Source organism: Mauremys reevesii, linkage group 19 (genome assembly GCF_016161935.1).
Source record: "Mauremys reevesii isolate NIE-2019 linkage group 19, ASM1616193v1, whole genome shotgun sequence".
Taxonomy (NCBI): domain Eukaryota; kingdom Metazoa; phylum Chordata; order Testudines; family Geoemydidae; genus Mauremys; species Mauremys reevesii.
The window spans coordinates 25,710,338-25,723,383 of record NC_052641.1 but is presented as its reverse complement, the minus strand read 5'-3'; the positions used below and the strand labels follow the sequence as shown (position 1 = coordinate 25,723,383).

The 13,046-nt window shown below is 43.5% G+C and overlaps 2 protein-coding genes across 18 annotated transcripts in view; both read right to left on the bottom strand.

The window, feature by feature from the left end:
• Window positions 1–13,046, bottom strand: part of RALGPS1 (Ral GEF with PH domain and SH3 binding motif 1) — a 343,816-nt gene that overhangs the window by 313,377 nt on the left and 17,393 nt on the right. For 16 of the 17 annotated variants that reach the window (XR_005589888.1, XR_005589890.1, XR_005589889.1 and 13 more), the window contains one exon: window positions 2,513–2,596. The gene's annotated coding sequence lies outside the window, so the exon portion shown is untranslated. Of the gene's footprint in view, window positions 1–2,512; window positions 2,597–8,922; window positions 8,945–13,046 lie in introns of those variants that run through there. The other variant, XM_039506425.1, reaches the window with a different exon arrangement.
• Window positions 5,883–6,575, bottom strand: LOC120386949 (evolutionarily conserved signaling intermediate in Toll pathway, mitochondrial-like). The gene has a single exon (XM_039507018.1). It carries the CDS (start codon window positions 6,573–6,575, stop codon window positions 5,883–5,885), a length of 693 nt encoding a protein of 230 aa, XP_039362952.1.

The window sequence follows — 13,046 nt, the reverse complement described above, 5'->3', positions numbered from 1 at the left end:
CAAAGAAATCCAGTTTTATGTCTTGAAATAGTTATTAAACAGAAACTAAGGGAAATATTTCAGAGTGGTCATTTTAACATGTCAATGGTGTCACTGTTTATCCCCATTTCTATGGTAACAGAACCACTTGACAGCTCCACATCATACCTCATCTTAAAGTAGAGGTAATAAGCTTTCAAATGATATATGTCATGCAAGTGTGTAGAGAGGGTACAGTAAGTCAACCAAATTAGTGCTATCTGCCACTCGCCTATTACCTGTCCTCCTCTCCATTTGTTGTATACAACTGTTTTCATTTAGCTTATCAAATAGAAGGCTAAGGGTAACAATCACTATCTGTAAGTATGTACATGGGAAACAGAAATCTGATAATAGATGGGTCTTCAATCTAGCAGACAAAGATATAACAACATCCAATGGCTGGAAGTTGAAGCAAGACAAATACAGACCCAACATAAGGCACAGTTTTTAAACAGTCATGGTTCAGTAACTCCTCACTTAACATCATCCCAGTTAATGTTGTTTCGTTGCTGATCAATTAGAGAACATGCTAATTTAAAGCTGCGCAGTGCTCCCTTATAACATTGTTTGGCAGCCGCCTGTTTGGTCCACTGCTTGCAGAAAGAGCAGCCGTTGGAGCTAGCTGGTGGGGGCTTGGAACAGGGTGGTCCGGCAGCTCCCCACTCCTCTAAGTTCCCTGTGCCAGCTATCAATTGCTGGGCAGTTCAGCTGTCCCTCCCCCCACTGCCGTGTGCTGCTCCTATCCTCTGCTTTGGAGCTGCTCCCGGGAGCCTCCTGCTTGCTATGCAGGGAGGCAGGGGGGAAAGAGGGGTGCTAATGTCAGGGTGTCCCCTTCCCTCCTGCTCCTTTACCCCATCTCCACAGAGCAGCGGGGGACACAACAGGGCTCAGGACGGAGGGAGCTTGCTGGCAGCAGCTGCTGTCTCAACTTGCTGGTCTACTTAAAAAGGCAGTGTACTTAGAGTGGGGTCAGCGTACTTAAAGGTGCAATGTGCATCTTTCACACATACACACACACACACAATCTCTCTCTCTCTACCATGCTGTCTCCCCTCCCTCCATTTGTGCTGCCTTGTAGAGTGTGAGGCTACCTTAACAACAACATGTTAACCCTTGAGGGCTCAGCCAAGTGCTAGTTCATCATTTAGCAGTAAGGCATTCCCTGGGGAATATCCCACCCTCTTCCACTCTCTGACTTCACCATCTCAACCAAGCTTCATTAATTCTTATGGGGAAATTGGATTCGCTTAACATCGTTTCACTTAAAGTAGCATTTTTCAGGAACATAAGTACAAGGTTAATTGAGGAGTTACTGTAATTAACCAGTGGAACAATTCACCAAGGCGTGTGAACCAGTGTTCCCTCTAATTTTTTATGTCCATGTGCGGAATGAATTTTGTTATGTGCACCAATATGAAAGTGATGTGTGGTGGGGGTGAGGGCTCTGGCTGAGGGTGCAGGCTCTGTGGTGGGGCCGGGGATGAAGAGTTCAGGGTGCGGGAGGGGGCTCAGGGCTAGGGCAGAGAGTTGGGTGCAAGGGGTGAAGGCTCCAGCTAGGGGTGAAGGCTCTGGGGTTGGGCTGCCTTGGGATCACCTGGGTGGGTCCTTGCCTCTGGATTGGCTGAACCCTTGGTTGAATGGCATAGGGCCTATTATCACTTTCTCTAGCTCAGGGGTAAGCTAGGAGTCCTTTCCATGCAGCAGTTTGCGTCTCCTACCTGGGAGCGTGCAAGCCACTTGCACACACTATTGCGATCAGGGATAGCTGTCGGTGAGGTCATTACAGTAAGTACTGAATCATCCATAAAGGATCAAGATCTTGTTGACTAGTCGGTGGTGTTAGAACAACACCGGACTTGACCAAAGGGAAAAATCAAATAGATTATTTATTTTCACACTCTTACATGTGATGTCTGGATTCAATAATGATTATGTCTGTCTGTCTCTTAAGATGCAGAACAGGTAGATGAGAACATATTACAGCTGTGATCTGTAGCCTACACAGGTTCTCCATTCTATATTATATCTATTTCAGAGTGCTGGTCCTCCTCTTCAAAACCCTTAATTGGCTAAAGTCAACTACCTCAAAGCATGCCTCTCCCTTAGAACACCGGTTTGATGGAGTTGTCAGCATGTAAAATTCAGCTTGTTGAGACCAAAGCATAGATCTACAACCTCAGTAAAGGTGGTCTGGAGAATAGAGTCCTATCATGACAATAACTGAAACTTAAAGCACCTGTATTTGACACCTAGAGACCAGAGAGATTGGTGCAATACAGATACATACACATTCCGTTACAGTTATACACATTTTAGTATAATTGCTAATTATCAAAATCCTTGTTTTGCTACTGCATGTTTCAAACCATGGCCATTTTGGTGTCAGTAGACACACTGCATGTGCATATTATACATATTCTACAGTATGCATCTTGTGAGGTTTTTTCTTTGTTTTTTTTTTAAAATAATAAACAAAATCATATTAACTTACCCATATTATACGTCTGCCTCCAAACAAATTCAGGTATTCAAAAACAAGAGTGGTATTGCAACATGTCTCTCAGAACAGTAATTTCTGAAAAAGTCAAATAAAGCTATGTTTTATACAAAAGTACTCTTCAAATTCACACACAATCACACGCTTCTGTAGATTTAGTTCCTAATGGTGTTTTAAATCAGTTATCTTTGAAAACAGATTATTCCTTACACAATACAAATATCAGATAGCCATGTTTTCCATCTTAAATTCTATAATGCTTATACTTCAATTTTCATATGATGTATAATTCAGCAGTTTACATCTCGGAATTTACAATCCTTTCATTTTACTGAAGTATTAGAAATCTAGTACTAGATTTCAAAAAATATTAACTAATGGGAATTATTGTTTTGATCTTATACCATTTTAATCATCTGATATGAATCTGTTTTATAGTAAAGTGTCTATGATACTTTTCATGATAGATACTATATAATATGCATTCTAAAAAGATCTCTGTACCTGAAAAGGTGTCTTTTTTTAAATTATATTTACGTTATAAAATATTCAGTATTAAAACTACAATATTTTTGATGGATGAAGAGTGGGAATTCATGTTCTGTCAAGATAAAAATCTGGAAAGCAGATCAACCTCCACTGACCTTCCCTAAGGAAGTACAGCATGTTACATAGGATACAGAGTCAACTGAAATAGGCTGCAAAGATGTTTCACTTAACACTTTTTTTATAAGGTAAGATTTTCCTCTTGATTCCTAGATGCAACAATATACATCCAGAAGAGGAGAATGGTTGTTTAATCATCAGGAGAAGTGCTTTTCAGTGAGTGTTTCTTTTTCTGAATTAATAGGGGAATTATTAGTTCCTAGGAATTAAAGATCCTTGATTTTCAATGAGGTGAGATCTTCATGCAAATTGCATGAAAGAAAGCCTTTATTCTGCTTTCATTGCTGCAGAAGAGAAGGATGAGGGGGGATTTGATAGCTGCTTTCAACTACCTGAAAGGGGGTTCCAAAGAGGATGGATCTAGACTGTTCTCAGTGGTACCCGATGACAGAACAAGGAGTAATGGTCTCAAGTTACAGTGGGGGAGGTTTAGGTTGGATATTAGGAAAAACTTTTTCACTCAGAGAGTGGTGAAGCACTGGAATGGGCTACCTAGGGAGGTGGTGGAATCTCCTTCCTTAGAGGTTTTTAAGGTCAGGCTTGACAAAGCCCTGGCTGCGATGATTTAGTTGGGAATTGGTCCTGCTTCGAGCAGAGGGTTGGACTAGATGACCTCCTGAGGTCCCTTCGAACCCTGATATTCTATGATTCTATGAACTGATTTGGCTGCCTACTAATTCCCTTTTTAGCTCTGGAAGAAACCATTTGCCACAGTGGTTTTGTAGTTATACAGGCAATATATTTAAATTATGTAAGAATAGATCTTCCCAAAGCAAATGTAGAACCCCAATTTCTCTGACATGTATATTTCATGACAGCCCACACGGTGAAAGATTTTACTAGAAAAAGAAAAATCAGAGCTACAATTTAATATGCTTTATGGCTGTCGAGAAATTAAAAAAATTAATCACAATTAATCGCACTTTTAAACAATAGAATGTTTTCCACATTTTCAAATATATTGATTTCAATTACAACACAGAATGCAAAGTGTACAGTGCTCACTTTATATTAATATTATAAATATTTGCACTGTAAAAATAAAATAAATTGTATTTTTCAATTCACTTAATACAAGTCCTGTAGTGCAATCTCTATCATGAAAGTTTAACTTACAAATGTAGAATTATGTACAAAAAACACTGCATTCAAAAATAAAACAATGTAAAACTTTACAGCCTATAAGTTCACTCAGTCCTACTTCTTGTTCAGCCAATTGCTCAGACAAACAAGTTTGTTTACATTTGCAGGAGATAATGCTGCCCATGTCTTGTTTACAATGTAACCTGAAAGTGAGAACAGGCGTTCGCATGGCACTGTTATAGCTGGCATTGCAAAATATTTACAAGCCAGATGCGCTAAAGATTCATATGTCCCTTCATGCTTCAACCCCATTCCAGATGGCATGCGTCCATAAATAAACTTGTTTTTCTTAGTGATTGGGTGAACAAGAAATAGGACTGAGTGGACTTGTAAGCTCTAAAATTTTATGTTGGTTTGTTTTTGAGTGCAGTTATGTAACAAAAAAAAAATCTACATTTGTATGTTGCGCTTTCACGATAAAGAGATTGCACTTGTTTGAGGTGAATTGAATAATACTCTTGTTTATAACTTTTACAGTGTAAATATTTGTAATAAAATAATGTAAAGTGAGCACTGTACACTTTGTATTCTGTGTTCTAACTAAAATCAGTATTTAAAAAATCATATAATCATAGACTTTAAGGTCAGAAGGGACCATTATGATCGTCTACTCTGACTTCCTGCACAACGCAGGCCACAGAATCTCACGCACCCACTCCTGCATCAAACCCGTAACCTATGTCTGAGTTACTGAAGTCCTCAAATCATGGTTTAAAGACTTCAAGGTTCAGAGAATCCTCCAGCAAGTGACCCGTGCCCCACACTGCAGAGGAAGGCGAAATCTCCACAGGGCCTCTGCCGATCTGCCCTGGAGGAAAATTCCTTCCTGACTCCATATATGGTGATCAGCTAAACCCTGAGCATCTGGGCAAGACTCACCAGCCAGACACCCAGGAAAGAATTCTCTGTAGCAACTCAGATCCCACCCCATCTAACATCCCATCACAGGCCATTGGGCATATTTACTGCTAATAGCCAAAGATCAGTTAATTGCCAAAATTAGGCTATCCCATCATACCAACCCCTCCATAAATTTATCAAGCTTAGTCTTGAAGTCATATATGTCTTTTGCCCCCACTGCTCCTCTTGGAAGGCTGTTCCAGAACTTCACTCCTGTGATAGTTGGAAACCTTCATCTAATTTCAAGTCTAAATTTCCTGATGGCCAATTTATATCCATTTTTCTTGTGTCCACATTGGTACTGAGCTTAAATAATTCCTCTCCCTCCCTGGTATTTATCCCTCTGACATATTTATGGAGAGCAATCATATCTCCCCTCAGCCTTCTTTTGGTTAGGCTAAACAAGCCAAACTCTTTGAGTCTCCTTTCATAAGAAAGTATCAGAGAGGTAGCCGTGTTAGTCTGGTTCTGTAAAAGCAGCAAAGAATCCTGTGGCACCTTATAGACTAACAGACGTTTTGCAGCATGAGCTTTCGTGGGTGAACGCCCACTTCGTCGGATGCAAGAGTGGAAATTTCCAGGGGCAGGTAAATATAAGCAAGAAGCAAGCTAGAGATAACGAGGTTAGATCAATCAGGGAGGATGAGGCCCTGTTCTAGCAGGCTGATCCTGGCGAGGTCGACGGGGTCTCGGGGGAGGGCCGCCGGGAACTGTACATGAGCCGCTGATACTTGCGAACGGGATGGCTCTTCTCGCCAAAGATCAGGAGCAGCAGGAATTTCGTCTGCTTGTTGGGCATGATGCCATAGTTCTCCATCTGCTCCAAGACGTGGATCCCACATTCCTGCTGCCTCGGGTAGTGGTTGAACATCCTCTGGATGAAGTTGCGGGCCACGAACACTTCCTTGGGGAAGACGTCCAGGATCTTGTTGTAGACGTCGAGATCCCGCTCCACCCCAAACTCCGGCATCTTCCTGAGGGCCGCGTTGATGAACTCGACATGAGCTCTGCGCCGGACGTCCCTCTGGCAGAAGAGCTCCACCGCGCGGCTGAAGGCGGCCTTGGTCCTGTCTCCCTCGTGGGCCCGCTCGAAGAGCTCATCAAAGGGCACCAGGGACCCATCATGGAACCCTCTGTCTTTCTCCTTGTCCCCCCTCGCCGTGGGGACGAGCTCAGAACGGCTCAGGGCAGCGCTGCTCCGGATGCGCCGCACAGGCACCGGCCAGACGCACTGGGCACAGCTGCTTCCCTGCAGCCATGGGCGAGCCCTCCCCGGCGCAGCTTGCCGCAGGATGCCTCGTCTGGCAGAGAGCCCTCGGGCCCGGAGCAGCTTCCGCACACAGTTCATGGTGAGGAGCTTGTCCCTCCGACGCGGGGCGGAGGCTGCTGCTGGAGCTGGGAGACTCAGAATGACAGGGGAGGACGGGGCAGGCTCAGCCATGCCTGACCTCCAGCATTTGCCCACTGGGCGCCGCCATTTTAGCACCGCCCCCCTCTAGCATTATAATCAAAGAGGCTGATAAAGGAGGTGCTGTTGTCATCATGAACAGGTCTGACTACCAAAAGGAGGCCGCCAGACAACTCTCCAATACCAAATTTTACAGGCTACTTCCCTCAGATCCCACTGAGGAATACACTAAGAAACTGCACCATCTACTCAGGACACTCCCTACACTAACACCAGAACAAATCAACACACCCTTAGAGCCCCGACCAGGGTTATTCTATCTACTACCCAAGATCCACAAACCCGGAAATCCTGGACGCCCCATCATCTCGGGCATTGGAACTCTCACTGAAGGACTGTCTGGATATGTGGACTCTCTGCTCAGACCCTATGCCACCAGCACTCCCAGCTATCTCCGTGACACTACTGATTTCCTGAGGAAACTACAATGCATTGGTGACCTTCCAGAAAACACTATCCTAGCCACCATGGATGTACAGGCTCTTTACACAAACATCCCACACACTGATGGAATACAAGCTGTCAGGAACAGTATCCCTGATGATGCCACAGCACAACTGGTTGCTGAGCTCTGTGCCTTTATCCTCACACACAACTATTTCAAATTTGATGACAATATATATCTCCAGATCAGTGGCACCGCTATGGGCACCCGCATGGCCCCACAATATGCCAATATTTTTATGGCCGACCTGGAACAACGCTTCCTCAGCTCCCGTCCACTCACACCCTTTCTCTACCTACGCTACATTGATGACATCTTCATCATCTGGACCCATGGGAAGGAGACTCTGGAAAAATTCCACCACGATTTCAACAGCTTCCACCCCTCCATCAACCTCAGCCTGGACCAATCTACACAGGAGGTCCACTTCCTAGACACCACGGTGCTAATAAGTGATGGTCATATTAACACCACCCTATACCGAAAACCTACCGACCGCTATGCCTACCTTCATGCCTCCAGCTTCCATCCCGGACACACCACAAGATCCATTGTCTACAGCCAAGCACTGAGGTACAACCGTATCTGCTCTAACCCCGCAGACAGAGACCAACACCTAGAAAATCTCCACCAAGCATTCTCAAAACTACAGTACCCGCACGAGGAAATAAGGAAACAGATCAACAGAGCCAGACGTGTACCCAGAAGCCTCCTACTGCAAGACAAACCCAAGAAAGAAACCAACAGGACTCCACTGGCCATCACATACAGTCCCCAGCTAAAGCACCTCCAACGCATCATCAGGGATCTACAACCCATCCTGGACAATGATCTCACACTTTCACAGGCCTTGGGTGGCAGGCCAGTCCTCGCCCACAGACAACCTGCCAACCTGAAGCATATTCTCACCAGTAACTGCACACCACCATAGTAACTCTAGCTCAGGAACCAATCCATGCAACAAACCTCGATGCCAACTCTGCCCACATATCTACACCAGCAACACCATCACAGGACCTAACCAGATCAGCCACACCATCACTGGTTCATTCACCTGCACATCCACCAATGTAATATATGCCATCATATGCCAGCAATGCCCTTCTGCTATGTACATCGGCCAAACTGGACAGTCTCTAAGGAAAAGGATAAATGGACACAAATCAGACATTAGGAATGGCAATATACAAAAGCCTGTAGGAGAACACTTCAACCTCCCTGGCCACACAATAGCAGATCTTAAGGTGGCCATCCTCCAGCAAAAAAACTTTAGGACCAGACTTCTAAGAGAAACTGCTGAGCTTCAGTTCATTTGCAAATTTGACACCATCAGTTTAGGATTAAACAAAGACTGTGAATGGCTTGCCAACTACAGAACCAGTTTCTCCTCCCTTGGTTTTCACACCTCAACTGCTAGAACAGGGCCTCATCCTCCCTGATTGATCTAACCTCGTTATCTCTAGCTTGCTTCTTGCTTGCTTATATTTACCTGCCCCTGGAAATTTCCACTCTTGCATCCGACGAAGTGTGCATTCACCCACGAAAGCTCATGCTGCAAAACGTCTGTTAGTCTATAAGGTGCCACAGGATTCTTTGCTGCTCTTTCATAAGAAAGGTTTTCCATTCCTCGGATCATCCCAGTAGCCCTTCTCTGTACCTGTTCCAGTTTGAATTCATCCTTCTTAAATATAGGAGATGAGAACTGCACACAGTATTCCAGATGAGGCCTCACCAGTGCCTTGTATAACAGTATTAACACCTCCTTATCTCTAATGGAAATACCTCGCCTGATGCATCCCAAGACCGCATTAGCTTTTTTCATGGCCATATCACATTGGCGGCTCATCATCATCCCGTGATCAACCAATACTCCGAGGTCCTTCTCCTCCTCTGTTACTTCCAACTGATGCATCCCTACCTTATAACAAAAATTCTTGTTATTAATCCCTAAATGCATGACCTTGCACTTTTCACTATTAAATTTCATCCTATTACTATTACTCCAGTTTACAAGGTCATCCAGATCTTCCTGTATGATATCCTGGTCCTTCTCTGTATTGGCAATACCTCCCAGCTTTGTGTCATCCGCAAACTTTATTAGCATATTCCCACTTTTTGTGCCAAGGTCAGTAATAAAAAGATTAAATAAGACTGGTCCCAAAACCGATCCCTGAGGAACTCCACTAGTAACCTCCCTCCAGCCTGACAGTTCACCTTTCAGTATAACCCGTTGTAGTCTCCCTTTTAACCAGTTCCTTATCCATCTTTCAATTTTCATATTGGTCCCCATCTTTTCCAATTTAACTAATAAATCCCCATGTGGAACCGTATCAAATGCCTTACTGAAATCAAGGTAAATTAGATCCACTGCATTTCCTTTGTCTAAAAAAATCTGTTACCTTCTCAAAGGAGATCAGGTTGGTTTGGCACGATCTACCTTTTGTAAAGCCATGTTATATTTTGTCCCAATTAACATTGACCTTGATGTCCTTAACTACTTTCTCCTTCAAAAATTTTTCCAAGACCTTCCATACTACAGATGTCAAACCAACAGGCCTGTAGATACCTGGATCACCTTTTTTTCCTTTCTTAAAAACAGGAACTATGTTAGCAATTCTCCAGTCATACAACACCTGAGTTTACAGATTCATTAAAAATTCTTGCTAATGGGCTTGCAATTTCATGTGCCAGTTCCTTTAATATTCTTGGATGAAGATTATCTGGGCCCTCCAATTTAGTTCCATTAAGCTGTTCAAGTTTGGCTTCTACCTCGGATGTGGTAACATCTAACTCCATATTCTTATTCCCATCTGTCATCCTACCATTATCCCTAAGCTCCTCATTAAAGACTGAGGCAAAGTATTTGTTTAGATATTGGGCCATGCCTAGATTATCCTTAACCTCCACTCCATCCTCCGTGTTTAGCAGTCCCACTTCTTTCTTTGTTTTCTTCCTATTTATATGGCTACAGAACCTTTTACTATTGGTTTTAATTCCCTTTGCAAGGTCCAACTCTACATGGCTTTTGGCCTTTCTCACTTTATCCCTACATGTTCTGACCTCAATAAGGTAGCTTTCCTTGCTGACCACTCCCATCCTCCACTCCTTGTAGGCTTTTTGCTTTTTCTTAATCAACTCTTTGAGATGCTTGCTCATCCAGGTTGGTCTACAATTCCTATGAATTTTTTCCCCTTTCTTGGGATGCAGGCTTCTGATACTTTCTGCAACTTTGACTTGAAGTAATTCCAAGCCTCCTCCACCTTTAGATCCACAAGTTCTTCAGTCCAATCCACTTCCCTAATTTCCTTAATTTTTTAAAGTTAGCCCTTGATCCTAGTCACAGATCTATTTTTTGTTTATTCTTCCATTTAGTTTGAACTGTATTAGCTCATGATCGCTCGAACCAAGGTTGTCCCCTACAACCATTTCTTCTAAGAGGTCCTCACTACTCACCAAAACCAAATCTAAAATGGCATTCCCTCTTGCTGGTTCAGCAACTACTCAGTAGAAAAACATCCAAAATATTTAATAAATTTCAATTTGGTATTCTATTGTGTAACAGTGCAATTAAAACTGATTAATTTTTTGCTTGCAATTAATGTTGTGAGTTAATTGCATAAGTTAACTATGATTAATCAACAGCCCTAATATGATTTATGGCTTTTCTGTAACAAAGTACAACTACTGTACCAGTTCCTTTATATGTCCCTGTATTCTAATTTATAAGCAGTAAGACTTATACAGAATATTGTTTACATGCTTGTTACTACTAAATAATTCATATAATCATAACAATGCATATCCAAAAGAAGAGTTCAACACTATGAATTATTAACCTAGCTCTGGTTATCACATTGGTAGTTTGATTGTTGGAGGCTGATAATTTTATTAATTTTGTTTGTTCAAAGGGACAAAAAAACCAACTATCCATTAAAATATATAAAAAAGATGTATCGGACCACAGTTGGATTTTAAAAGTTTTATATAAGAGGAAAACATTTTGTGTACACGAGGATTTAAAATATCTCTTGGAATCTGTGTAGTTATTTTACTTACTGTATATCAAACTAAGCCCTGGTTTACACTATGAGTTTTGGTCAAATTTAGCAGCATTAGATCGATTTAACACTGCACCCGTCCACAAGACAAAGCCATTTTTGTTGATTTAAAAGGCTCTTAAAATCGATTTCTGTACTCCTCCCCGACAAGGGGATTAGCACTGAAATCGACCCTGCTGGGTCGAATTTGGGGTTGTGTGGACACAATTTGACGGTATTGGCCTCCGGGAGCTATCCCAGAGTGCTCCACTGTGACCGCTTTGGACAGGGCTCTCAACTCAGATGCACTGGCCAGGTAGACAGGAAAGCCCCGCAAACTTTTGAATTTCATTTCCTGGTTGGCCAGCATAGTGAGCTGATCAGCACAGGTAACCATGCAGAGCTCATCAGCACAGGTGACCATGGAGTCCCAGAATCGCAAAAGAGCTCCAGCATGGACTGAAGGGGAGGTACTGCATCTGATCGCTGTATGGGGAGACGAATCTGTGCTATCCGAACTCCGTTCCAAAAGACGAAATGCCAGAACATTTGAAAAAAATCTCCAAGAGCATGAAGGACAGGGGTTATAACAAGGACCCGCAGCAGTGCCGCATGAAACTTAAGGAGCTCAGGCAAGCCTACCAAAGAACCAGAGAGGCAAACGGCCACTCTGGGTCAGAGACCCAGACATGCCGCTTCTATGATGAGCTGCATGCCATTCTAGGGGGTGCTCCTACAACTACCCCACCCCGGTGCTTTCCTCCTCCCTCACCCTGCCCGGGCTACCTTGGCAGTTATCCCCCCATTTGTGTGACGAATTAATAAATAAAGAATTCATGAATTTGAAACAATGACTTTATTGCCTCTGCAAGCAGAGATCAAAGGGGGGATGGGAGGGTGGCTGGCTTATAGGGAAGTAGAGTGAACAAAGGAGGCGGGTTTTCATCAAGGAGAAACAAACAGAATTTTCACACCGTAGCCTGGCCAGTCATGAAACTCAAGTATCAGAGAGGTAGCCGTGTTAGTCTGGATCTGTAAAAGCAGCAAAGATTCTTGTGGCACCTTACAGATTAACAGACGTTTTGGAGCATGAGCTTTCGTGGGTGAATGCATGCATCCGACGAAGTGGGTATTCACCCACGAAAGCTCATGCTCCAAAACGTCTGTTAGTCTATAAGGGGCCACAAGACTCTTTGCTGCTAGTCATGAAAGTGGTTTTCAAAGCTTCTCTGATGCACAGCATGCCCTGCTGTGTTCTTCTAACTGCCCTGGTATCTGGCTGTGTGTAATCAGCGGCCAGGCAATTTGCCTCAACCTCCCACCCTGTCATAAATGTCTCCCCCTTACTCTCACAGATATTGTGGAGCACACAGCAAGCAGTAATAACGATGGGAATATTGGTTTCGCTGAGGTCTAACCGAGTCAGTAAACTGCACCAGCGAGCTTTTAAACGTCCAAAGGCACATTCTACCACCATTATGCACCTGCTCAGCCTATAGTTGAACTGGTCCCTACTACTGTCCAGGCTTCATGAGCCATGAAAGCAAGGGGTAGGCTAGGATAGGTGCGACCGCATAGTGCTGCCGACTCGGAGAGCAGCCTGAGGCAGAAGCCTCCAGCTGGCATGATATTCCAGATAGAACTGAATCTCCATTAGACGAAACTTAAAGAAGAGATATGTGTCAGGGGGTAGCCGTGTTAGTCTGGATCTGTAGAAGTAGCAAAGAGTCCTGTGGCACCTTATAGACTAACAGACATATTGGAGCATGAGCTTCCGTGGGATGCAATACCCACTTCGTTGGATGCATGTAGTGGAAATTTCCAGGGGCAGGTATAAATATGCAAGCAAGAATCAGGCTAGAGATAACG